This window comes from Epinephelus fuscoguttatus, linkage group LG1, assembly GCF_011397635.1.
Source record: "Epinephelus fuscoguttatus linkage group LG1, E.fuscoguttatus.final_Chr_v1".
NCBI classification, from domain to species: domain Eukaryota; kingdom Metazoa; phylum Chordata; class Actinopteri; order Perciformes; family Serranidae; genus Epinephelus; species Epinephelus fuscoguttatus.
This window is the reverse complement of record NC_064752.1, coordinates 52,491,293-52,517,906: the sequence shown is the minus strand read 5'-3', so window position 1 is coordinate 52,517,906 and position 26,614 is coordinate 52,491,293. Positions and strand designations below refer to the sequence as shown.

The 26,614-nt window shown below is 42.4% G+C and overlaps 1 protein-coding gene across 1 annotated transcript in view; it reads left to right on the top strand.

Annotated features, from left to right (window-relative positions):
- LOC125886092 (dihydropyridine-sensitive L-type skeletal muscle calcium channel subunit alpha-1-like) overlaps positions 1-26,614 on the top strand; it is a 542,543-nt gene that overhangs the window by 167,361 nt on the left and 348,568 nt on the right. The window contains exons 15-17 of the mRNA XM_049572040.1: positions 17,138-17,240; positions 17,342-17,411; positions 17,509-17,641. Coding sequence (XP_049427997.1) covers positions 17,138-17,240; positions 17,342-17,411; positions 17,509-17,641 — 306 coding nt within the window. The remainder of the gene's footprint in view (positions 1-17,137; positions 17,241-17,341; positions 17,412-17,508; positions 17,642-26,614) is intronic.

The following is a 26,614-nucleotide window of genomic DNA, read 5'->3' as shown; positions in this document are numbered from 1 at the left end:
TGTGGTGATCAAAGAGCCGTTTGGCCTACAAAACAAAATGGCTGACAACAGAGAACTACCAAAATGGCCGAATCAAGGCTGGCTTCCGGTCATGGGAGGTGTTTGTCTGACCGTGTGGTCAGGACAAAGACAAAGGAAAAGAAGCAGGAACTTTGAGATGCCTGTTTGGGTGTAGCTCTGTTGAAAGCCTATTTGTTAATGAGTCTATGTCAATGTGACGTGTGTTGCAAATGGTCTGGATTAGTGCAGAGATTGTTTAGTTGGGTGCAAGAATCTGTTTGTGAACAGTATTAGCAAACTAAACACTTAGCTTTGGCGAAGCCAACTAATGAATGACCTAACTGCTAACTATCACAACAGTAACTCAGTAAACAGCATGAAATCACATACAAGAAGTTAAACAGTCTTGCTTAGCCTGTAAAGCTGTGATAAGCTAAGCGCAGTTGTTACGTTACCGATCCTTGAATGGATGGTAGAAAGAGTCACTTGGTGGTGTACTGCTTTGTAAGCTGGCAGAAGAAGGCTGGGAAGATGGTTCCAGGTGCAGTCTCTGTTGCATCCTTTGTTCCAAAGGTGAAACTCCGAGGAAGCTGGTCGCTCAGGGTTTCGCAGAGTTAGACACTGGGTGCTAACTCATTTAGTTCCTTGTGTTGGAAAGCTAGCTGCAAACCTTGTGTTTGCAAGAGAGTCCATGATCAATTGCCCTCCCTTTAGTGGCTTGGGGCAAGGAGCAAGGTTCTGGGCCTCTGTGCTGGTCCAGGCCCAGCCAGAAAGAGGTGTGCAGCTGTTGAACAGCTGGAGCAAGAGAGAGAGAGATCTGTTGGAAGGGAGCAGATCTTTGCAGGCCTGTGACATCACAGAGTCACATGTCACTGTAAAAGTCCTGTCCAATCAAGTTGTGAGACTTGTGTCTCACTGAGGTGTGAGGTGAGACCTCCTGTGGAGATGGGTGTCACCTAGCTCTCTTTGTTTGAAGACACAGAGCATGCAGAAGAAAAAGCCTTTAAATCTCCAGTTTAGATTTAACCAAATGACAAAACATCTGTGGTCCTGTGAATCCCAACAACTCAGTAGATGTTGGAACCTGGCTGCAGGGATTTGCTCCCATTCAAACACAAGAGCATTACTGAGGTCAACTACTACTGTTGGGTGATAAGCCTTGGTTAGTAGTTGGTGTTCCAGTCTATCCCAGATGTGTCAGACGGGGTTAAGGTCAGGGCTCTGTGAAGGTCAGTCAAGTTCTTCAAACTGCAGATGCTTTGTACAAATGAAAAACAGGTCAGACCATCATTTACAGACTATCACCAGTTGGCATGTTAAGTTCAGACATGTTGCATACTCCTTGCCTCTCCCATATAGGAAAGCCAAATTAATCGCTCCAGACAACACATTTCCACTGCTCCATAGTCCAGTGGTTGTGTGCTTAACACCATTTCAGCTTCTCTCCTGAGAACAAATGATTTTGCCTTTATTGGACAGTGACAGTAAAGGGAAAAACAGGAAACATGAGAAAGGGGGGTGACATGCAACAAAGATCCCTAGCTGGGATTGAGCAAAGCCCCTTGCAGTTATATGGTATGCATCTTAGCCACAAGCCCTCCAAGTTTTCTCAGAATAAATTATTTTTTGCACAGTGCAGAGGCGTAGTAGTAGGCCAGTTACGTGAGCTGTGCAGCTAAGACAGTTTCGCTTGTAAAGTTTTTTTGCCCAACAAAAGCAACACAGCTGAACCCCCAGCAAACCCCCAAGGGGGCCCCAAGGACATGCCTCCCTAGGAAGAGCCTTAAATGTAGATTTACAGTCAATTTTGTGAATTTTTAGAAGGATGTCAGGAAAAGCTCACTCCACAATTCATGTTATCTTACTGCTACAAAAGTAATGTAAAGAGAACATTGGTTCAGGGCACTTTAAAAAAAAAATCATACACCTGCCTCAATCTGCTTTATAAGAAGTCCTTTGCTCCACCCCAACTCTCATTCTGAAATGGAACCAAATAATGAGCATTCATTTCACATACCGTAGCTTACCGGAATTAAGAAAATTAGCACAAACATTGCCACCCATCTTGCTTTTACTCGCACAACTTTGCAGAGGGAGGAGAAGTTCACTCGTGCAAGTCACAAGCAAGTAACAAGTCTTAACCAACAAGTCTCAAGCAAGTCCCAAGTCACTGTGGTGAAAATCAAGCATGTCGAATCCCTGCTTTAAGTCAAGCAAGTCAAGTCATTATTCAGGTGAAGCAAGTCACAAGTCAAGTCATACTTCTTCTTCTTCTTTGAGCTGTTCCCTTTAGGGGTCGCCACAGTGAATCATCTGCCTCCATCTAACACTCTCCTCTGCATCCTCTTCTCTCACACCAACTGACTTCATGTCCTCTTTCACTACATCCATAAATATCATTTTTGGCATTCCTCTAGGCCTCTTGCCTGGCAGTTCCAACCTCATCATCCTTCTACTGATATATTCACTATCCCTCCTCTGAACGTCCAACATCCAACCAACTCAGTCTGGCCTCTCTGACTTTATCTCCAAAACTAACATGACCCGTCCCTCTGATGTGCTCATTCCTGATCCTATCCATCCTCATCACTCCCAAAGAGAACCTCAACATCTTCATCTCTCTGTAAACTCACCGTTCCACTTGGGTCCTTCTCATTCACACACATATATCCCATCTTGCGACTAACCTTCAGTCCTCTCCTTTCCAGAGCATACCTCCACATCTGTTGATTTTCCTCCACCTGCTCCCTGCTCTCACTACAGATCACGCCACCTGCAAACATCATTGTCCATGGAGATTCCTGTCTAACGTGTCCATCAATCAATCAATCAATCAATCAATCAATCAATCAATCAATCAATTTTATTTATAAAGCCCAATTTCACAAATCACAATTTGCCTCACAGGGCTGTACAGCATACGACATCCCTCTGTCCTTTGGACCCTCACAGCAGATAAGGAAAAACTCCCCAAAAAAAACCCTTTAACGGGGGGAAAAAAACGGTAGAAACCTCAGGAAGAGCAACTGAGGAGGGATCCCTCTTCCAGGACGGACAGACGTGCAATAGATGTCGTACAGAACAAGCACCATAGCAAACAAGAAGGGGCTCAGAGCTGATCCTTGATGCAGTCCCACTTCCCCCTTAAACTCCTCTGTCACACCTACAGCACACCTCACCACTGTCCTACAGCTCTCATACATGTCCTGCACCACTCTAACATACTTCTCTTCTACTTCTCTCCAGACATCCTCATACAATACCACATCTCCTCTCTCTGCACCCTGTCATATGTTTTCTCTAGATCTACAAAGACACAATGTAGTTCCTTCTGACGTTCTCTGTACTTCTCCATCAACATCGTCAAAGCAAATACTGCATCTGTCATACTTTTTCTTGGCATGAAACCATACTGCTACTCACAGATGCTCACTTCTGATCTCAGTCTAGCTTCCACTACTCTTTCCTGTAGCTTCATTGTATGGCTCATCAACTTTATCCCTCTGTAGTTGCCACAACTCCGCACATCTCCCTTATTCTTAAAAATCGGCACCAGCACACCTCTCCTCCATTCCTCAGGCATCCTCTCACTCTCTAAGACCTTGTTGAAAAACCTAGTCAAAAACTCTTCTGCCACCTCTCCCGTCTCAACTTTTCCCTGAAAACCACACAACCCTCTTCCTTTTTCAGCTTCTACCACTTCATCCTCTGCTCTGCCTTTGTCCTCTTCATCTTCCTCACCACCAGAGTCATACTACACACCACTATCCTATGCTGTCTGGCTACACCTTCACCTACCAGAATTTTGCAGTCACTGATCTCCTTCAGATTACATCGTCTACACATGATGTAGTCGACCTGTGTGCTCCTACCTCCTCTGTTATAAGTCACCCTATGTTCCTGCCTCTTCTGGAAGAAAGTATTCACTACAGCCATTTCCATCCTTTCTGCAAAGTCTACCACCATCTGTCCTTCTGTGTTCCTATCCTGGAAACCAAACCTTCCCATCACTTCCTCATCACCTCTGTTCCCTGTCCCGACATGTCCATTGATCTCTGCACCAAACACCACTCTCTCACCTCTAGGGATATTCTGCATCACCTCATCTAACTCACTCCAGACATCCTCCTTCTCTTCTAACTCACATCCTACCTGTAGGGCATAACCACTAACAACACAGAACATCACACCTTCAATTTCAAGCTTCAGACTCATCACCCTGTATGACAATCTTTTCACCTCCAGAAAGTTCCTAACAAACTCCCCCTTTAGGATAACTCCCACTCCATTTCTCTTCCTATCCACACCATGATAAAACAGCTTGAACCCTGCTCCTAAGCTTCTAGCCTTGCTACCTTTCCACCTGGTCTCCTGAACACACAGTATATCCACCCTCCTCCTCTGCATCATGTCAGCCACCTCTCTAGCTTTCCCTGTCATAGTCCCAACATTCAAAGTCCCTACTCTTGGTTCTAGACTCTTGCCTTCCCTCTTCTCTCTCTGCCTACAGACACACCTTCCTCCTCTCCTTTTTTAAGTCAAGTCAATCAATGAATCAATCAATTTTATTTATAAAGCCCAATATCACAAATCACAATTTGCCTCACAGGGCTTTACAGCATACAGCATCCCTCTGTCCTTTGGACCCTCACAGCGGATAAGGAAAAACTCCCCAAAAAACCCCTTTAACGGGGGAAAAAAACAGTAGAAACCTCAGGAAGAGCAACTGAAGAAGGATCCCTCTTCCAGGATGGACAGACGTGCAATAGATGTTGTACAGAACAGATTAGCATAATAAATTAACAGTAATCCGTATGACACAATGAGACAGAAAGAGAGACAGAGAGAAAGAGAGAGAGGGAGATGCAGGACAGATGGTAATGACAGTAGCTTACAGCAACATTAATTAAAGTAATAATATTATAGTTATAATTCTGGCTACTGTGGTACAATATGTTGAAAGTATATATTAATATCTGGCAGTATACATGTGTGACAATAATCACATGTGTATAATAACAGTAGAAGTATGACTAATGACAAATGATGGCAGCAGTAGCAGGAGGCATCTGGCAGGACCACGGCAGCAGCACAACCACACACATCACGCTATCCAGGCATCGCTGCAATACGAGTTAATCTGAGAGACAGTGGAGCACAAAGGCTCCGGAGAAGAAGCTGAGTTAGTGACATCCAGAATGGCCGAGTTAGCAAGACGCAGTAATTGGATATGAGAGAGAGAGAGAGAGAGAGCGAGAGAGAGAGAGAGGGAGAGAGAGAAGGAGAGAAGGTGCCCGGTGTATTATAGGGGGTCCTCCGGCAGACTAGGCCTAAGTCAGCCTAGCTAGGGGCTGGTACAGGGCAAGCCTGAGCCAGCCCTAACTATAAGCTTTATCAAAGAGGAAAGTCTTAAGTCTAGTCTTAAATGTGGAGACGGTGTCTGCCTCCCGGACCGTAACAGGAAGATGATTCCACAGGAGAGGAGCCTGATAGCTGAAGGCTCTGGCTCCTGATCTACTTTTGGAGACTTTAGGGACCACGAGTAACCCTGCGTTCTCAGAGTGCAGTATTCTGGTGGGATAATAAGGCACTATGAGCTCTTTAAGATATGACGGAGCTTGACCATTTAGAGCTTTATAAGTTAACAGTAGGATTTTAAATTCAATTCTGGATTTTACAGGGAGCCAGTGCAGAGAAGCTAAAACAGGAGAAATATGATCTCGTTTCTTAGTTCCTGTTAGTACACGTGCTGCTGCATTCTGAATTAGCTGGAGAGTTTTTAAGGACTTACTAGAGCTACCTGATAATAGAGAGTTACAGTAATCCAGCCTTGAGGTAACAAAAGCGTGGACCAATTTTTCTGCATCTTTTTGGGTCAGGATAGGCCTAATTTTCGCAATATTATGCAGATGAAAAAATACAGTTCATGAGGTTTGTTTTAAATGAGAATTAAAAGACAAATCTTGATCAAATATTACTCCGAGGTTTCTTACGGTAGTGCTAGAGGCCAGAGCAATGCCATCTAGAGAAACTATGTCATCAGATAAAGAGTCTCTGAGTTGTTTGGGGCCAAGAACAATAACTTCAGTTTTGTCTGAATTTAACATCAGGAAATTGGTGCTCATCCAATTTTTATGTCTTTAAGGCAGTTATGGAGTTTAGTTAATTGATTACTTTCTTCTGGCTTCATCGATAAATACAACTGTGTATCATCCGCATAACAATGGAAATTTATAGAGGGATTTCTAATGATGTTGCCTAAAGGAAGTATATATAGAATAAATAGGATTGGTCCGAGCAGAGAACCTTGCGGAACTCCAAAACAAACTTTAGTACGTAAGGATGATTCATTATGAACGTCAACAAACTGAAAACGTTCAGATAAATAAGATTTAAACCAGCTTAGTGCTGAACCTTTTAGGCCAATTAAGTGATCCAGTCTCTGCAGTAGAATTTGATGGTCAATAGTGTCAAATGCCGCACTAAGATCTAATAAAACAAGTACAGAGACGAGTCCTTTGTCTGAAGCAATCAGAAGGTCATTTGTAATTTTAACTAGTGCTGTCTCAGTGCTATGATGCACTCTAAATCCTGACTGAAATTCCTCAAATAAATTATTATCATTGAGAAAATCACACAGCTGGTCTGCAACTACTTTTTCAAGGATCTTTGACAGAAAGGGAAGATTAGATGTTGGTCTATAGTTGGCTAACACCTCTGGATCCAGGGTGGGCTTTTTTAGTAGAGGTTTAATTACAGCTACCTTAAAAGACTGTGGTACATAGCCTGTTAATAAGGATATATTGATCACATCTAATATATGAGTGTTAACTAAAGGAAAGACCTCCTTAAGTAGCCTAGTTGGGATGGGGTCTAAGAGACACGTTGATGATTTAGATGAAGAAATCACTGGGGTCAATTCTTGAAGAGAAATTGGGGAGAAGCAGTCTAAATATATATTAAGTCTTACAGCTGTGTTTGAGGTTAGATAGGTACTATCTGAGGACAGGAGGTCATGAATTTTGCCTCTAATAGTTAGAATTTTGTCATTAAAAAAGCTCATAAAATCATTATTGCTAAGGGCTAAAGGAATACAAGCCTCAATAGAGCTTTGACTCTCAGTCAGCGTGGCTACAGTGCTGAAAAGAAACCTGGGGTTATTCTTGTTTTCTTCTATTGAAGCTGAGTAATAGTTTGCTCTGGCATTGCGGAGGCCCCTCTTAGAAGTTTTGAGACTGTCTGCCCAGATTAAACGAGATTCTTCCAGTTTCGTTAATCGCCAATTCCTTTCAAACTTTCGTGATATTTGTTTTAACCTACGGGTTTGAGAGTTATACCAAGGAGCAAACTTTCTTTGCTTTGTTAACTTCTTTTTAAGTGGAGCTACAGAGTTGAGTGTTGTTCACAGCGAGCCTACGGTGCTATCAACAAAATGATCAATTCGGGAGAGGTTAAAGTCGGTATGGGAAACCTCTGTTACTGAAGGACTTGGTATTGAATTTAATGACGGAGTAATCATTTCCTTAAATTTTGCGACAGCACTATCTGATAAACATCTAGTATAGTCACTGTTGATGAGTGGCATGTAATCAAGTAAAAAGAAATCAAAAGTAATCAAATAATGATCCGATAGTGAGGGATTCTGTGGAAAGACTGTTAGGTTATCAATTTCAATTCCATACGTCAGAACTAGATCGAGGGTATGGTTAAAACAGTGAGTGGGTTCATGTACACCCTGACTGGAGCCAACGGAGTCTAATAATGAGATAAACGCGGTAGCCAGGGAGTCATTATCAGCGTCGACATGAATGTTAAAATCGCCTACAATAATAACTTTATCTGATTTAAGAACTGAACTGGATAAAAACTTCAGATTAAAATTCAGATACAAATTCAGAATACGGGCCAGTAGCACGGTATATTACAACAAATAAAAGTGGCTGCGAGGTTTTCCAGGTTGGATGTAAAAGACTAAGAACGAGGCTTTCAAATGAATTATAATCTAGTTTAGGTTTAGGGCTGATTAACACACTGGAGTTAAAAATGGCTGCAACTCCCCCTCCTGGGCCGCTGCCTCGAGGAATGTGGGTATTATTATAACTGGGAGGAGTGGATTCATTTAGACTAACATATTCATCTTGACACAGCCAGGTTTCAGTGAGACTGAGTAAATCAATATGATTTTCTGATATTAATTCATTTACCAACACTGCTTTTGACGATAGAGACCTGATATTTAACAGTCCGCATTTAATTCTCCTGTTTTGTCTTTCTGTCACAGAAGAGGTTTTAATTTTTATGAGGTTGTTAGGCACAACTCCTCTTTGTTTAATTTTAGATTTAAACAATTTAGGTAGTCGGGGGACAGACACCATTTGTATAAAAATATGAAAACTATGGCTGGGTAACTGAACTAGAAGCTCAGAGAGGTGTATAGGACTGTGTCTCTGAGTCCTGATCTTAACTCTGGATTGTCAGGGATTTAAATTACTAATAAAATTTGCCAGGTTCCGAGAAATGAGAGCAGCTCCATCCAAAGTGGGATGAATGCCGTCTCTCCTAATAAGACCAGGTTTTCCCCAGAAAGTTTGCCAATTATTAACGATACCCACATTGTTTGCTGGACACCACCTGGACAGCCAGCGATTAAATGATGACATGCGGCTAAACATGTCATCAGTGGTCTGATGACATGTTTAGCCGCATGTGACTTTTCAGCCTCAGGCTCATTTGGTGCGTGTCACATGAGCTGACGTGCTGACGTATTGCGGTAAGCGAGTTGTGTCATTTCCGGTGTTTCTGTGACAGCGTCTCTGTACTGCTCTGGTGAATTTCACTTGCCTGCTTTCTCACCTCAGTTGCTTTAACACTGCTTTTACGTCTACTTCAAGTCATAACCCACACTGGTTCTGTTTAAGCACCTATAGCTCTCCTCCTTTCTACGACTTTCTCGCTAATCTCTTAGCTGCACACTCTTAGCCTTGTCAGCTACATTAGCTTAGCCATGGCTTCTCCTTCTCCTGCTCTTTCTTGCCCGGTGTGTCAAATGTTCAGTTATGCCTCTGCCTCCTTTAGCGACAGTGGTAATTGTAATAAGTGTAGCTTATTTGCTGCGTTGGAGGCGAGGCTTAGTGAATTAGAAGCACGGCTCCACACCATGGAAAACCATTCAGTAGCTGCGGTAGTTAGCCAGCCCCCTGTAGCCGGTGCGGAGCCACATAGCATAGCCTTAGCCTCTGCTAACTGTCCTCCGGTAACTCCCGTTCAGCCGGGAGGTTGGGTCACGGTCCGCCAGAAGCACAGCTCCAAGCCCACGGCTCACCACCAGCCTGTTCACGTTTCCAACTGCTTTTCCCCACTCAGCGACACACCCGCTGAGGATAAAACTCTGGTTATTGGCAGCTCTATTCTGAGAAATGTGAAGTTAGCAACACCAGCGGCCATAGTCAAATGTATCCCTGGGGCCAGAGCGGGCGACACTGAATCAAATTTAAAGCTGCTGGCTAAAGCTAAACGTAGATTCAGTAAGATTGTTATTCACGTCGGCGGCAATGACACCTGGTTACGCCAATCGGAGGTCACTAAAATTAATATTGCTCGTGTGTGAATATGCAAAAACGATGTCGGACTCCGTAGTTTTCTCTGGACCCTCCCACCTGACCAGTGATGACATGTTTAGCCGCATGTCATCATTTAATCGCTGGCTGTCCAGGTGGTGTCCAGCAAACGATGTGGGTTTTGTTAATAATTGGCAAACTTTCTGGGGAAAACCTGGTCTTATTAGGAGAGATGGCATTCATCCCACTTTGGATGGAGCTGCTCTCATTTCTAGGAACCTGGCAAACTTTATTAGTAATTTAAATCCCTGACAACCCAGAGTTGAGACCAGGACTCAGAGACACAGTCCTAAACGCCTCTCTGAGCTTCTAGTTCAGTTACCCAGCCATAGTTTTAATAGTTTTATACAAACGGTGTCTGTCCCCCGACCGCCTAAATTATCTAAATCTAAAATTAAACAAAGAGGAGTTGTACATAACATCCTCATAAAAATTAGAACCTCTTCTGTGACAGAAAGACAAAACAGGAGAATTAAATGCGGACTGTTAAATATCAGGTCTCTATCGTCTAAAGCAGTGTTAGTCAACGAATTAATATCAGATAATCATATTCCTCGCGGCAGCGGCCGAGGAGGGGGAGTTGCAGCCATTTTTAACTCTAGTCTGTTAATCAGCCCTAAACCTAAACTAGATTATAATTCATTTGAAAGCCTCGTTCTTAGTCTTTTACATCCGACCTGGAAAACCTCGCAGCCACTTTTATTTGTTATAGTGTACCGTGCTCCTGGCCCGTATTCTGAATTTTTATCTGAATTCTCAGAGTTTTTATCCAGTTTAGTTCTTAAATCAGATAAAGTTATTATTGTAGGCGATTTTAACATTCATGTCGACGTTGATAATGACTCCCTGGCTACCGCGTTTATCTCATTATTAGACTCCATTGGCTTCAGTCAGGGTGTACATGAACCTACTCATTGTTTTAACCATACCCTCGATCTAGTTCTGACGTATGGAATTAAAATTGATAACCTAAAAGTCTTTTCACAGAATCCCTCGCTATCGGATCATTATCTGATTACTTTTGATTTCTTTTTACTCGATTACACGCCACTCAGCAACAGGTACTATACTAGATGTTTATCAGATAGTGCTGTCGCAAAACTTAAGGAAAAGAGTACTTCGTCGTTAAATTCAATACCAATACCTTCAGTAACAGAGGTTTCCCGTGCCGACTTTAACCTCTCCCGAATTGATCATTTTGTTGATAGCACCGTAGGCTCGCTACGAACAACGCTCGACTCTGTAGCTCCTCTTAAGAAGAAGTTAAAAAAGCAAAGAAAGTTCGCTCCTTGGTATAACTGTCAAACCCGTAAGTTAAAACAAATATCGCGAAAATTTGAAAGGAATTGGCGATTAACCAAACTGGAAGAATCTCGTTTAATCTGGACAGACAGTCTCAAAACTTATAAGAGGGGCCTCCGCAATGCCAGAGCAAACTATTACTCAGCATTAATAGAAGACAATAAGAACAACCCCAGGTTTCTTTTCAGCACTGTAGCCAGGCTGACTGAGAGTCAAAGCTCTATTGAGCCTTGTATTCCCTTAGCCCTTAGCAGTAATGATTTTATGAGCTTTTTTAATGACAAAATTCTAACTATTAGAGGCAAAATTCATGACCTCCTGCCATCAGATAGTACCTATCTAACCTCAAACACAGCTGTAAAATCTAATATATATTTAGATTGCTTCTCCCCAATTTCTCTTCAAGAATTGACTGCAGTGATTTCTTCATCCAAATCATCAACGTGTCTCTTAGACCCCATCCCAACTAGGCTACTTAAGGAGGTCTTTCCTTTAGTTAACACTCATATATTAGATATGATCAATATATCCTTATTAACAGGCTATGTACCACAGTCTTTTAAGGTAGCTGTAATTAAACCTCTACTAAAAAAGCCCACCCTGGATCCAGAGGTGTTAGCCAATTATAGACCAATATCTAATCTTCCCTTTATGTCAAAGATCCTTGAGAAAGTAGTCGCAGACCAGCTGTGTGATTTTCTCAATGATAATAATTTATTTGAGGAATTTCAGTCAGGATTTAGAGTGCATCATAGCACTGAGACAGCACTAGTTAAAATTACAAATGACCTTCTGATTGCTTCAGACAAAGGACTCGTCTCTGTACTTGTTTTATTAGATCTTAGTGCGCGTTTGACACAATTGACCATCAAATTCTACTGCAGAGACTGGATCACTTAATTGGCTTAAAAGGTTCAGCACTAAGCTGGTTTAAATCTTATTTATCTGATCGCTTTTCAATTTGTTGACGTCGCAATGAACCATCCTTACGTACTAAAGTTTGTTTTGGAGTTCCGCAAGGTTCTGTGCTCGGACCAATCCTGTTTACTCTATATATGCTTCCTTTAGGTAACATCATTAGAAATCACTCTATAAATTTCCATTGTTATGCAGATGATACTCAGTTGTATTTATCAATGAAGCCAGAAGAAAGCAATCAATTAACTAAACTCCATAATTGCCTTAAAGACATAAAAACTTGGATGAGCACCAATTTCCTGATGTTAAATTCAGACAAAACTGAAGTTATTGTTCTTGGCCCCAAACAACTCAGAGACTCTTTATCTGATGACATAGTTTCTCTAGATGGCATTGCTCTGGCCTCTAGCACTACCGTAAGAAACCTCGGAGTAATATTTGATCAAGATTTGTCTTTTAATTCTCATTTAAATGAAACCTCACGGACTGTATTTTTTCATCTGCATAATATTGCGAAAATTAGGCCTATCCTGACCCAAAAAGATGCAGAAAAATTCGTCCACGCTTTTGTTACCTCAAGGCTGGATTACTGTAACTCTCTGTTATCAGGTAGCTTTAGTAAGTCCTTAAAAACTCTCCAGCTAATTCAGAATGCAGCAGCACGTGTACTAACAGGAACTAAGAAACGCGATCATATCTCTCCTGTTTTAGCTTCTCTGCACTGGCTCCCTGTAAAATCCAGAATTGAATTTAAAACCCTACTGTTAACTTATAAAGCTCTAAATGGTCAAGCTCCGTCATATCTTAGAGAGCTCATAGTGCCATATTATCCCACCAGAACACTGCGCTCTGAGAACGCAGGGTTACTCGTGGTCCCTAAAGTCTCCAAAAGTAGATCAGGAGCCAGAGCCTTTAGCTATCAGGCTCCTCTCCTGTGGAATCATCTTCCTGTTACGGTCTGGGAGGCAGACACCGTCTCCACATTTAAGACTAGACTTAAGACTTTCCTCTTTGATAAAGCTTATAGTTAGGGTTGGCTCAGGCTTGCCCTGTACCAGCCCCTAGTTAGGCTGACTTAGGCCTAGTCTGCCGGAGGACCCCTCTATAATACACCGGGCCCCTTCTCTCCTTCTCTCTCTCTCTCTCTCTCTCGTATCCTATTACTGCATCTTGCTAACCCGGCCATTCTGGATGTCACTAACTCGGCTTCTTCTCCGGAGCCTTTGTGCTCCACTGTCTCTCAGATTAACTCACATCGCAGCGGTGCCTGGACAGCGTAACGTGTGTGGTTGTGCTGCTGCCGTGGTCCCGCCAGATGCCTCCTGCTGCTGCTGCCATCGTTAGTCATTAGTCATACTTCTTCTGTTATTATACACATATGATTATTGTCACACATGTATACTGCCAGGTATTAATACATACTTTCAACATATTGTACCGCAGTAGCCAGAACTATAACTATAATATTATTACTTTCAATAATGTTGTTGTAAGCTACTGTCATTACCTGCATCTCTCTCTCTCTCTCTCTCTCTCTCTCTCTCTGTCTCATTGTGTCATATGGATTACTATTAATTTATTATGCTGATCTGTTCTGTACGACATCTATTGCACGTCTGTCCATCCTGGAAGAGGGATCCCTCCTCAGTTGCTCTTCCTGAGGTTTCTACCGTTTTTTTTCCCCGTTAAAGGGTTTTTTTTGGGAGTTTTTCCTTATCCGCTGTGAGGGTCTTAAGGACAGAGGGATGTCGTATGCTGTACAGCCCTGTGAGGCAAATTGTGATTTGTGATATTGGGCTTTATAAATAAAATTGATTGAATTGATTGATTGATGGTCAGATTTGGGAGGGGTCCAGAGAAAACTACGGAGTCGGACATCGTTTTTGCATATTCACACACCGAGGCAATATTAATTTTAGTGATCTCTGACTGGCGTAAACGGGTGTCATTGCCGCCGACATGAATAACAATCTTACTGAATCTACGTTTTGCTTTAGCCAGCAGTTTTAAATTAGATTCAATGTCGCCCGCTCTGGCCCCAGGGATACATTTGACTATGGCCACTGGTGTTGCTAACTTCACGTTCCTCAGAATAGAGCTGCCAATAACCAGAGTTTTATCCTCAGCGGGTGTGTCGCTGAGTGGGGAAAAGCGGTTGGAAACGTGAACAGGCTGGTGGTGAGCCGTGGGCTTTGGCTTGGAGCTGTGCTTCTGGCGAACCATAACCCAACCTCCCGGCTGAACGGGAGTTACCGGAGGACAGCTAGCAGAGGCTAAGGCTATGCTATGTGGCTCCGCACCGGCTACAGGAGGCTAGCTAACTACCACAGCTACTGAATGGTTTTCCATGGTGTGGAGCCGTGCTTCTAATTCACTAAGCCTCGCCTCCAACGCAGCAAATAAGCTACACTTATTACAGTGACCACTGTTGCTAAAGGAGGCAGAGGCATAACTGAACATTTGGCACACCGAGCAAGAAAGAGCAGAGGGAGAAGCCATCGCTAACTGTAGAGCTAATGTAGCTACCAAGGCTAGTAACGTGCAAACAACATCTAAGAGATTAGCGAGAAAGTCGTAGAAAGGAGGAGAGCTGTAAGTGCTTAAACAGAACCAGTGTGGATTCAGACTTGAAGTAGACGTTAAAGCAACTGAAGTGAGAAAGCAGAAAGCAGGCTAGTAGAATTCACCAGAGCAGTGCAGAGACGCTGTCACAGAAACACCGGAAATGACACAACTCGCTTACTCCAATACGTCAGCATGTCAGACAGTCGGCCAGAGCTAGGAGGAATTAGAGCCGATCATCCAAGTCATACTTACATGCTCATACATATAACAAGATAACAAAGTGTGATAAACCCAGTGGTGGAATGTAACTAAACACATTTATTCAGGCACTGCATGTACAAGTCTGTCTTTTCTTTCCATGCCACTTTTCACTTCTGCTCCAATACATTTCAGAGGGAAATACTGTACTTTTTACACCACTATATTTATCCAAGTTACTTAACAAATTAAGATTTTTAAACACAAAACATATGAAAATGTACAAATACAGCTGGGACTATCAGTCAATTCATGAACTGACAGATTTCAGTTTTCATGCAGAAACATTTTATGGATCCAGCTTGACAAATGTGAGGACTTGCTTTTTCTTGTAATAACTTAAATGTTTAGGTTTGGACATTGAAACAATGTGAAGGTGTAAATTTGGCAGCTTTTTTTTGCTGCAACATGGTTGTGTTGGTCACTCTGGCCTGAACAGCACGCCCAAGCTGATTCCACCAGTGTTGAGTGGGGTTGAGGTTGACTGCTGGCAGGCCATTCCATCCTTTCCACTCCCAAATTCTGGAGGTAATAAACCCCGATCTGTGGTGGCGAGTGTTGTCATCTTGGGGGATAGAGTTCGGTCCCAGACTATTGAGATATGAAAGAAGAAACAGAAGTTTATCAAATCAAACACACAGACAACCTGACAACCCCAAGCGTCGCATCCAATACTGGGAAACATTGAAAGTATCCAGAACAACACTCAGAACTATAAAGATGCAGCATGTGCAGCACCAACTAAATGAAATTGAAGAGTCCATTGACTCAAATAATTTCTGGAAAAAAATGGCAAACATTCAGCAAACCACACAAAGAAGAATTGGCTATTCAAAATGGTGAAATGTGGAAACAACACTTCGAAAACCTGTATAGTATTATTACACTGAATTTGGCCCAAATTGAGCTTCTCAACAAATTACAAACTCTAGAATCAGTCGTTAAAGACAACCAGAACCCTTTAGATTATCAAATTACTGAAAGGGAGCTACTAGCTTAAATCCAGGCCCTACAATCAAGGAAGGCCAGTGGTCCCAATGGCATTTTTAATGAAATAATGAAATTTAACATTGACATATTGAAATTCAACCTTTTCCTCAGCATTGGGCATTTCCCTGACATCTGGAGCAGAGGAATTATAACGCCAATCTTTAAAAATGGAAATACATTTGAGCCAAACAATTACAGAGGCATACGTGTCAGCAGCAACCTGGGGAAGTTATTCTGCAGCATCCTAAACAACCGACTGCAAGACTTCCTCAGTGAACATAATGTCCTGAGCAAGTGTCAGATTGGATTTACACCACAACACCGAACTATAGACCATATCTATACCCTTCACACTCTCATTAACAAACATGTTCATCAAAACAAGAACAAAACTTTCTCTTGTTTTGTAGATTTCCAAAAAGCATTTCACTCAATTTGGCATAGTGGTTCCTAAAATTAATTGAAAAAGGTATGGGGGGGGGGAAATCTATGACATAATTAAAACGATGTACACAAATAATAAATGTGCTGTGAAAATCGACAACATGGAAACAGATTTCTTCACCCCAAAGTAGAGGGGTGAAACAGGGCTGCAGTCTCAGCCCCACCCTGTTTAACATTTATTTTGATGAATTGGCAAAATCACTTGAACAATCTGATATCCTTGGCCTCACCCTCTCTGACACAGAAATTAAATGCCTACTTTTTGCAGATGATCTAATATTGTTAGCTCCATCTAAGGAGGCATTACAACAGCAACTAGATCATCTGCAAAACTTCTGTCAGACCTGGGCCCTGACAGTTAATCTAGAAAAGACTAGAATTATGGTCTTCCAGAAACGACCGAGGTGTCAGGGAGACCCCAATCTGGAAATCCATCGGTAAAAACAAAAAAAAAAAAAAGAAAAAATAATGTTTTTTTTTTCCTTTACCTCTGGAGGCACAGCCCGGAGTTTTTCAACTAACGGAAATGGTTTCCAATTCCGGCAACTCCTCTCCTCCAATCTTCTCCTTACGTAACTCCATCCATTTGATTGCATCTCCAGATAAATTACAAAGAGGATTGTGGTTTATTGTATGTCTGGTTTTAATTTGGCCTTTTTGTGTTTGTTTATTTGTTTGCTTTTTAATAAATAAGTGGCCAGCCATTCCAATTAATAGTTTGTTCTAAAATCAAATTGCATGAGATGGAGTTATGCTTGTCATGAGTTTAAAATGTCAGTTAGTGGTTCAGATACAACTTTCTCTGCAATCTTGGATACTGTGGGTAGATACTGATGGGTCTATGGTTCATCACATCAGGTGGTTCTCCTGTCTTAAAAACAGGAATGCCAGCTGCAGACTTTCATACATTTGGGACTGTTGACTGATTTAACATATTGTATATTCAATTTAATCACAACAACATTAGGATTTAAGATGTAAAATACGTGCAATTTTAAATAACACAAGCCAACAACAAGTTGAATCATTCTGTTAATTTATAGGGCCAACATGCCTGACAAGGTGTCAGAGGAGAAGGCAAATCTGGCAAAGAAGTTGGCTGAGCAAAGGGCAAAGGGTGTAGAGGGCATCCCTACAACTGCCAAGGTGAGGCATCCAAAAGCGTTCATCAACAATAAATATACAACTATGTGGTAGTGTTTTTTTCTCTTTCTTACCTTTCAACTATTTCATTTTCAAATCTGCAGCTCAAAATTGATGAGTTTGAGTCTAATGTGAATGAGATCAAAGACCCTTTTCCTCCAGCAGACTTTCCTGGTAAATCCCAATCCCTTCATACTGTATTGTTAATCATACCATTTAAATTTATAGGTAAGAACGCCTCTATTAATCCTCTGCTCTTTCTATTGGCTAGGTGATGATGAGGAGGAGGACCCTGAAATCCCAGAAAGCCCCAGACCTCGTCCAATGGCAGATCTGCAGTTGAAGGAGGAAGCAGTGCCCATGCCAGAGGCCAGCTCATTTTTTATCTTTGGACCTCAGAACAAGTACGATACTGGCAATTGTTGGGGTTAATAGTAATGAAGATGTAGTAATAATAAAGTTGGGTGGGGATTACTGGTGGTATTAATAAAAGGAAGAATAACAGAAAATGATTATTCTGATAAATGTCAAATAATATTTAATATTGATATCAAGATTACATAATACAAGCATATTAGGTTATATTAGGTTAATTATCAGCTTATTCAGCATGCAAGCACAAAGCACAGGTTTGTTATACTTACTAGTATTAAATTAATACAAGCACTTTGCTCATGTATCATTTGTCAATTTCAGTTGGCAGCCAAATTTCAACAGGGTCTTACCTACCATGAACTTGTCAGAGGGCAGATGTCAGAAGATGCGAGTGTGACAGTCCTCTGGCTACCTGAAGGTTCATGTCTTGTCGAGCCCTGAGTAGCTGCTTGAGTTTTGTGTCTCCCTCCAGGTCTTAGTTGTAGGGGATATTGTACTGGTGCAAGTGGGTGCACCTAACCAGTCCATCTAGAATGCAGTTAAGATCAGCAATCCCAATTTCCTTCCGTCACTCTCCATCACTGGTTTTTAATCAATTTATTTGTAGTGTGAGTGGGTGGAAGTTTGCTGCAAATATCAGCCTCTCACTGGGCGGAACGAGCCACCCGCTGAAGTCCCGCCCTACCACCTCTGGTTGCAGTTTTCAACACGTCCTTTACTAACTTTTGCGGTGTTTGATCTTGCGGGGATGTAGCCATTTTTCTGCCATGGTTTGTGTCCTGCAGGCGATATTTTTGTGGGCGTGTTACACCAAAACCTGCTTCTCCCCTGCAATATTTTTGCAAGCGCACTGTTGCTGTGGCACCTCCAAGAATGATTGTGATTGGTTGAAAGAAATATAAGCAGCTGAGGCGTTTTTTTTCTCCAATCTTAAAGTGAGAGTCGGCCCAGCCAGACCTTTCTTTTCTTGAGAAAGGTCTGGTGAGCGAGACTAATTTATTTGTCAAATGAAATCATAAAATATGATTTCAATAAAATGTAATAGCTATCAGATCCATCAATATTTAGTAGTGGTAGTAATAAAAAAAATGTCACTGTTAAGGGTAAGGCAAGGTCATAAGTCAGTATCCTTGGGCTGAGTGCCCTGAGGATAGAAGCTCTGCCTGAGACTTTGAGTGCTGCCTGGTGTAGTCGGTACCTTCTTCCTGATCTCAGCAGGGTTTATCTGGGTGCCTGGGATCTTTATTGACTCTCCTGGACTTATTTTTGCAGCGTCTGGTATAAACATTCCTTTTGCAGGGTAGAGCAGCTGAATGAACCACTCTTTGCAGGACCTTGTGGTCCTGTTTGGTGCTTTTTCTGTACTAGGCAGTGCCGTTTCCTGTCAGGACACTCTTTATGGTGCGGGAGTAGAAATTTCTCAGTATTTGAGGGAATACCTGCAATTTCATAAGGCATCTCACTTAAAACACTCTCTGCCTTGTTTTCTCACCACTGAGTCAGTATGCGGCACCTAGGTCAGGCTCTCAGTGATGTGGACACCAAGGTTTTTGAAGCTGTCTGCCCACTCCACAGAGGACCTGTTAATATTAAGGGGAGCACCATTCCTTGGCTGCTTCTTCCTAAAGGCCACTTTCAGTAGGTTGTTGTCCTAACAGCAGGGTCAGATTCTGTACTTCTTTTAGGTAGGCCTTTTCAGTGTTATCTGTGATCTGGCCCACCACAGCTGTGTTGTCAGCAAACTTAATGATGGTGTTGGAGTCTTAAGTGGGCACACTGTATTGTGTACAGGAAGTACAGCAGGGGACTCAAAATGCAGCCCTGTGAAGGGCTCCTGCGTGAAGGATAAGGGTGGACGAGGTGTGTCCTCCTACTCTCACCACCAGGGATCTGCCTGTTAGGAAGTCAAGGATCTACATGCACAATGAGTGAACTTTAGTCAGTGAACAGTTTCACATAGCTCCCCTCTTTCCAGGTGAAACAGGGTGATGTGAAGGATGTGTGCTAATGTGTCTCCTGTAGATCAGCAGGGACAGTAGGCAAACTGTAGTGGGTTTTTTTAAAGATATTTTTTGGGCATTTTTGCCTTTAATGGACAGGACAGGTAAGCGTGAAAGGGGGAGAGAGAGAGGGAATGACATGCAGCAAAAGGCCACAAGCTGGAGTCGATCCCGGGCCTCTGCAGCAACAGCCTTGTACATGGGGTGCCTGCTCTAACCACTAAGCCACCAGCGCCCTGTAAATGTAATCTTTAGCCTGTTGTTCAAAGCACTTCATCACTACAGAGGTGAGAGCCACTGGGTGCCCGTCATTCAGGCAGGTTGGTTTTGTTTTCTTGGGCACAGGAAGGATAGTGGACTTATGCAGCATGTGGCTATAACAGACTGAGCCAGCGGCCAGTTGAATATTGTTGTAAACACCATTGCCCGTGCATAGTTTGAGCACTTATACTGCTTGGTCCTGCTGCTTTTTTTGTGTTCACATGCTTGAAAGCCCTCCTGACGTCAGGCTCAGGAATGGTGTCAGGTGTCAGAGGTGCGCCACTCGTCCATTAATATCTGTTTCAGCTGTTTTTGATTGCTGACTACCAGTGGCCTCAAAGTGAGCAGAGTAATTGACAACCTCAAATGCCAAGGATGCATCAACACTTGACAAGTAGGAGGTTGTGGGGTTGTAATCTGTCATATTCCTGAGACTTTGCCACATGCCTCAACGATTGCCTTCCTGGAATCGTAGTTTCACTTCTCCCTCTAATTATTTTACTGATCCTTTTACATTGTAGGCTGCTGCTTTATAAATGTCCATGGCATTTACCATGACATCTTCTTTTTTTAGTTGGTTTAATTGCACTGTCATTATTTTTTTTTTTACCATGCAACATAATGTATTGATGCACATGGTCCACTGATTGACCATTTCATACATTTTTTCCTTATTTGAATGGATACACATAGTTTCTGGAGTATTTGCAACATTTCAACAGTTTATTAGTTAATTAAACTGTTTTGCTTTGTCTATACGTGTTAAACAGATTGCCTAACAATAAATGAACATATTTTACATATAATACATATCCATTTAATGATTTAGTTGAACTTGATTTCAACCTGTGCAGCATAGGTTGACTAAATAGATAATTGTTAAATTATTCTGACAATGTGGAGTGAAATGTCACACATACTCTAAAGCTAAACATAAGCTGTTGATAAATTACAAATACTCTATGAACTATCCATAGGTGGACTATCTACATGAAGTGTTACTAGTATATGAATGAATGAATGAATGAATCATTTATATTTGTGTCTGGGTGTTTCAACACAGCCCATCCCTTATGGGGTTTTTCTGGTGCAATTATGCTGACACATAACAAAACAAAATAACAACTGTAAAGTTGACAATTCAACAAAAAACAACGGCAGAGCAAAAGATATAGCTAATACAAATGGAAATAAACAAGATACCAGATAAGTGTTCAGAATCAAGAGTGTGGAAGGACAAACAGGAGCGAGAGCAAGAACGAGAAATATATTTTGTCGCCATCAGCACCAAACACAAACACTTAAGGCCCCCGCAGCTAACCCAGAGAGGGCCATTTTCCTGCAGCACAGGGCAAGCAAATTATAACATATTTCATAGTGAGGACACTTCAAACATTTCAAACACACAACATTTAACATACCGCTTTAGAAAACTGGGCACAGATTATGACAACCTGATCTCACAGAAATACGTGAAATGACCACAACCTCTTAACACCGCATTCCATGGTGGCAGCACGTAATGAGTTAAAATTACATGCCGGTACCGTGGAAACAATGCCAATGTAAAGTCAATTAGGATTCATTTTCACACGGACACACGGATTCCCTGATTCAACGTCACGCCAACCTTGATTTCCTCAATGATATCTTTAACATTTCTCTATACACACAAAAACACGAAAGTGTCCTTGATAACTCAACAATATGATAGGTTAACGTCAAGGCCATAAAATAAAATAAATCTATTTTGCCAGCTTTTGATAGCTTAAGGCTTTAAGAGCATTGTGCTGTGGCTGGATGGGGTGCGTTCGACTACTGTTTTGTAGCTACTGTCTACCATCTGTGGGCTTCATTCCATTTCAAATTGCCGTCCGTCTGCCGTAACCGAACCCAAACGGCACTAATAAATAAATAAATAAATAAATAAGAAGAAAAAATGAGGCTGAGCACGGAAGAACCAGAGAGGAAACACCATCACATGGAGCTGTCCGCATTGGGAGGCGGCCGCTGCCCCCCGAATGGACCCCAAGCCAGCACCAGCAGGCAGAACCAACGGCCGCCCCCTGATGCAGACGGCTCCCACTGAGGAAACACTGGAGTTAAGAACTAAACTATGATACATGACATAAAAGATAAAGATATAGGGCTAACATAAAATAAATTCATTATTAAATAAATTAAAACATAGAGCCTACAGTAGATAAAAGTAGAGCATGCTAAAAGTAAATACAATAATAGGCTAAATAGTATCTAAGCAATAATAAAGTGTCTAAACAATAATAAATTGTATCTAAGTTATCTATTAGGCTAACTTTCCACTCTGTAAATAGATTTTAAAATTTCAATATAATTTTAAAATAATTTTTGCTTATTTCATTATTATTAGGGCCCGAGTGACGATGAAGTCGTTCATGAGGACCCTATTGTAATTGCGCTGTTTATTAGGGCCCGAGCGACGACGAAGTTGTCCGTGAGGACCCTATTGTAATCGAGCTGTTTATTAGGGCCCGAGTGACGACAAAGTCATCCGCGGAGGACCCTATTGAAATCGCGCTGTTTATTATTATTATTATTATTATTATCATTATTATTATTATTATTATTATTATTATTATTATTCCGACATTTTGTGTCCCAATTTCGCCCCTTTCCCAAATTTCAAAATGCTTCTAACTTTCCACATTCGTCTGGCTGGATCTGAAATTCGATATTTTTGGGTGGTTGCACATGGTCAACGCGAAATGCCGAAATAGCGCCCACTACAGATTTTCAAAAACCCCTCCCCACAGGGGTTAGTTTGCTGTAGGCAAACGAAAATTGGTACGCACATGTATCATACCGAGACGCACAAAAAAGTCTCTTGACGTCATGGTAAAATCCCAACAGGAAGTCAGCCATTTTGTTTTGAATTTTTTCATTACGGTGATTTCCACAACTTAAATTTGAACTCCTCTTCCTAGGGATTTCATCCGATCGACTTCAGATTGGCCAGCATGTTGTCATCCTGAGAACATGCTGATCAAAAGTTATTAAAAGCTTTTCTCTTTGTTGTGGTGGCAAAATTACAGTAAATGAACAGTTCAAAGAAAAAGTCTTTGTGAGCTAAACCTGTAGCCACGTTGCCTTTGAGATTTTCCAAGTCCACAGATACAGCATCAATCTTGTGTGCATTGTTAACTGTTCCCCACCATGGCAGGAAACCCCCAAAACCCTTCTCCACAGGGGGCACCCTTACCACAGCTCGTCTTGCTTTGTGCGGTGGGTAGTAGTGATCATAGTCTGTGTGAAAATGAGTGAAATCAGGAACAATAGTCACAGCGGGCAGTAACTTAGCCAACTAGTACCCGCCACAAAATCCAGGCTGCAGTGCCTGGTAAACATGTCTGCCACACACCCAGATGTGTTGTCTGAGTGATCCATACCCATCACTGGATGGCATATAGACAGCGGGGTTGTCGATTCCTGGTCGGTTAAGACTAACAGTGTTCCTGAGATTTAAAGTTGCAACGTGTGGTGTTGCACCTTTGCAGTTGTCCATGTTGTAATCCCACATCACCCTACGTGTAGCCACAACTGTCTGTGCACAGGCAGATGTGCCCAGAAAGTGATCCGCCGGCGCTGCACAGTCTGTAGAGAAGCAAACAACTCCTTTCTGGCTCGTGGGTTTAGTGCTCATGACAGGTTGGTATATCCCTTGCTGTGACATCTTTGTCACATTCCAGAACCTCACGGTTGTTTCCCTCATAGTTTACCACACTGACATTAAGCATCAGCAATGCATCAGTGATGTTGGACATAGTCCTGTTGGGTGAGTGAACCCCCTGGGTGAAAACAATCATCGCCCCCAGGGTCTCTGAAACATTCAGGGGATGAGGTTTCAGTGGCATAGAATTATCTAGTTCATGTGGAAGTTCAGCGCAGACATAACAGCTCTTGTTTGTCAGCATTCTCGCAGTCGTCAGCATAGCTTTGTACCATACGTTGTTCTCCAGCTTAGATGTCATGTTGCCAACTGGCACAGCAGATCTCGGCAGGCGGTGAGGTGAGTGATGTGCCAGAGTGTCTTTGACATCCAGCTCGGTGACGTCGTGACTGTAGATCTCGTCCAGCAGCAGTAGTAGTTGCCTGGATTGAGATCATGCAGTTTCCCTACTGCAGGTTTGGGCAGGGCAGCTTTTACCTGTTGGTGGATTTCAGACAAAACAGAGGACAAGGTTGCACAATATCTTAACATTTCATCCTTGCAGTGACCAGTGTCTGGCAACTGCCTTTTAGCGGGCCCAATCCCGGTATTGAGAGGTCTGCCAAATAAGATCTCAAATGGACTGAATTCATTTCTGCTCCTCCTCCTGGCCCTCATGTGCATCAACACAAAAGGAAGAGCTTTTATCCATGAGATCTTAGTCTCCTCACACGCTTTCACAAGTTTGTTTTTCAAAGTTGCATTTTCCCTCTCACATACCCCCCCAGAGGCTGGGTGATATGCACAATGTTGTCTTAGATCACTACCCATGAACTCACCAACAGTTTTCAAGGCTGCGCTCACAAAAGGTGTACCATTATCTGAGCTGATTTTAGTTGGAATTCCCCACCTGGGAATTATCAGAGTCATCAAAGCTTTTGCCACTGCTGCAGCTTCAGCCCATTTTGAAAACATGCACACAATCACCAAAACAAACTTTTTCCTTTCGCTCGGTATTAGTTCAATGAAATCCATCTGCAAGTGATCAAAAGGTCTCTCTGGAGGTGGATGTGCAGCCTGTGGTATCTTGATACCCCTCCCCACATTGTTTGTAGCACAGATCACACATCTTTTGCAAAACTCTGTGGCATAACTGGTAAAACCTCTTGTATACCAGTATCTCCGTATCTCCTCAACCATTCCCCCCTTTGACACGTGGTCCAAACCATGTGTCAATTTAGCATAGAAATGAAAAAGGTAGCGAGGGAGACAAGGCAGGCCATCAGGTCCTGTCCACACTTTGTCAATCACAGTACATCCTGCTTTCTTCCAAACGGCCTTCTCTGTCGGAGAGGCCCTTATCTGTAGGTCTGTTATCTCAGCCGTAGCCACGACTGTAGGGGTAGAAGCAGGGGTTAGTGAGGTGGCATGCAAAGCTGAAGACAATGGCAGCTTTGAGGCTGCTTTTGCAGCTGCGTCAGCTCTGGCATTACCCAGATAGATGGGGTCAGTGTTGTTAGTGTGAGCATCACATTTACACACAGCAATTTGTTTAGGCAACAACACAGCATCCAAAAGAGCTGACACCAACATATGATGAGCAATAGATTTCCCCGTTGAAGTTAAGAAATCCCTGTTTTTCCAAATTTGTCCCAAGTCATGAACCACACCCCAAGCATATCTGCTGTCTGTGTAAATGTTTATAGATTTGCCCTCTGCCAGTTTACATGCCTCTGTCAGAGCCACCAATTCAGCCGCTTGAGCTGAATGTGAGGATGACAAAGGACATGCGATCACTGTCCCCTGCAGTGTTATGACTGCAAATCCTGCAACATTTTTACCAGTGTTGGGGTCTCTAGAAGCTGATCCATCAACAAAGAATTCAAAATCAGCATTGTTAATCGGTGTGTCTCTCAAATCAGGTCTGGGAGAGCAAGCAGAAGTTATCACAGCCACACAGTCATGCGGTTCTCCATCAACAGCTGTTGGAAGAAGAGTAGCAGAATTAATGACAGTACATCTCTTTATCTTAACGTTAGGCAATTCCAACAGAACAGCACTGTAACGCAACCACCTTGCAGCAGAAAGATGTGAAGTTTTCTGCTCGAGCAGGATAAGAGATACTGCATGTGGGACAAGCAAGGTCAAATCAGCATAGCCCACAATGCCACATAATGCCATCACTGCTCTCTCAGCAGCAGCCACAGCTCTGAGACAGTGAGGCAGACCTGCAGCAACACTATCAAGTTTAGATGAAAAATAAGCTACAGGTCGTTGTTTTCCCCCCGTGTTCTTGTAACAGTACAGAAGTCATGTACCCACCCTTTTCGTCAACAGTCTGGGTAAACGGTCGTGTACAGTCAGGCAGTCCAAGAGTAGGGGGTGTTTTCAAAGAAAGTTTCAAGTCAACAAAAGATTTCTCTGCGTCAGGAGTCCAAATGACATGATCAGGTGCTTTCAGGCCTTTCCCATGAGCAATTGCTGCTAATGGTGCCTCAATCTCAGCATAATTAGGAGCCCATTGCCTGCAGTAGCCTATCATTCCTAAAAATGCCATAACCTGTTTCTTGGTTACAGGTTTCGGGATCTTTTGAATGGCTTCAATGCGTTTGGATGTGAGGGTCTTTCCCTCAGGAGAGATCACGTGACCCAAAAACGTGACCTCTTGTGAAACAAACTGTAGCTTTGACAGGCTGGCTTTATGGCCCTGTTCAGCCAAATAAGTCAACAAGGCAAGGGTGTCTGCAATACAGCCCTCTCTGGTGTCACTCGCAACCAATAGGTCATCAACATACTGCAACAAAGCACTGCCTTCAGGCCTTACAAGAGTTTCCAAACTGTCCCTCAAAGCAGAATTGTAAATAGTGGGAGACTCCGAAAATCCCTGACAAACCCTCGAGAAAGTCTCGAGAAAGTCATCTTACCTTCAAAACAAAAAGCAAACCAATATTGACTGTCTGGGTGTACTGGAACAGAAAAGCATTTGACAGATCAACAACTGAAAACCATTTGCTACCAGCTGGAACTTGAGACAGAATTGTATGTGGATTGGATTG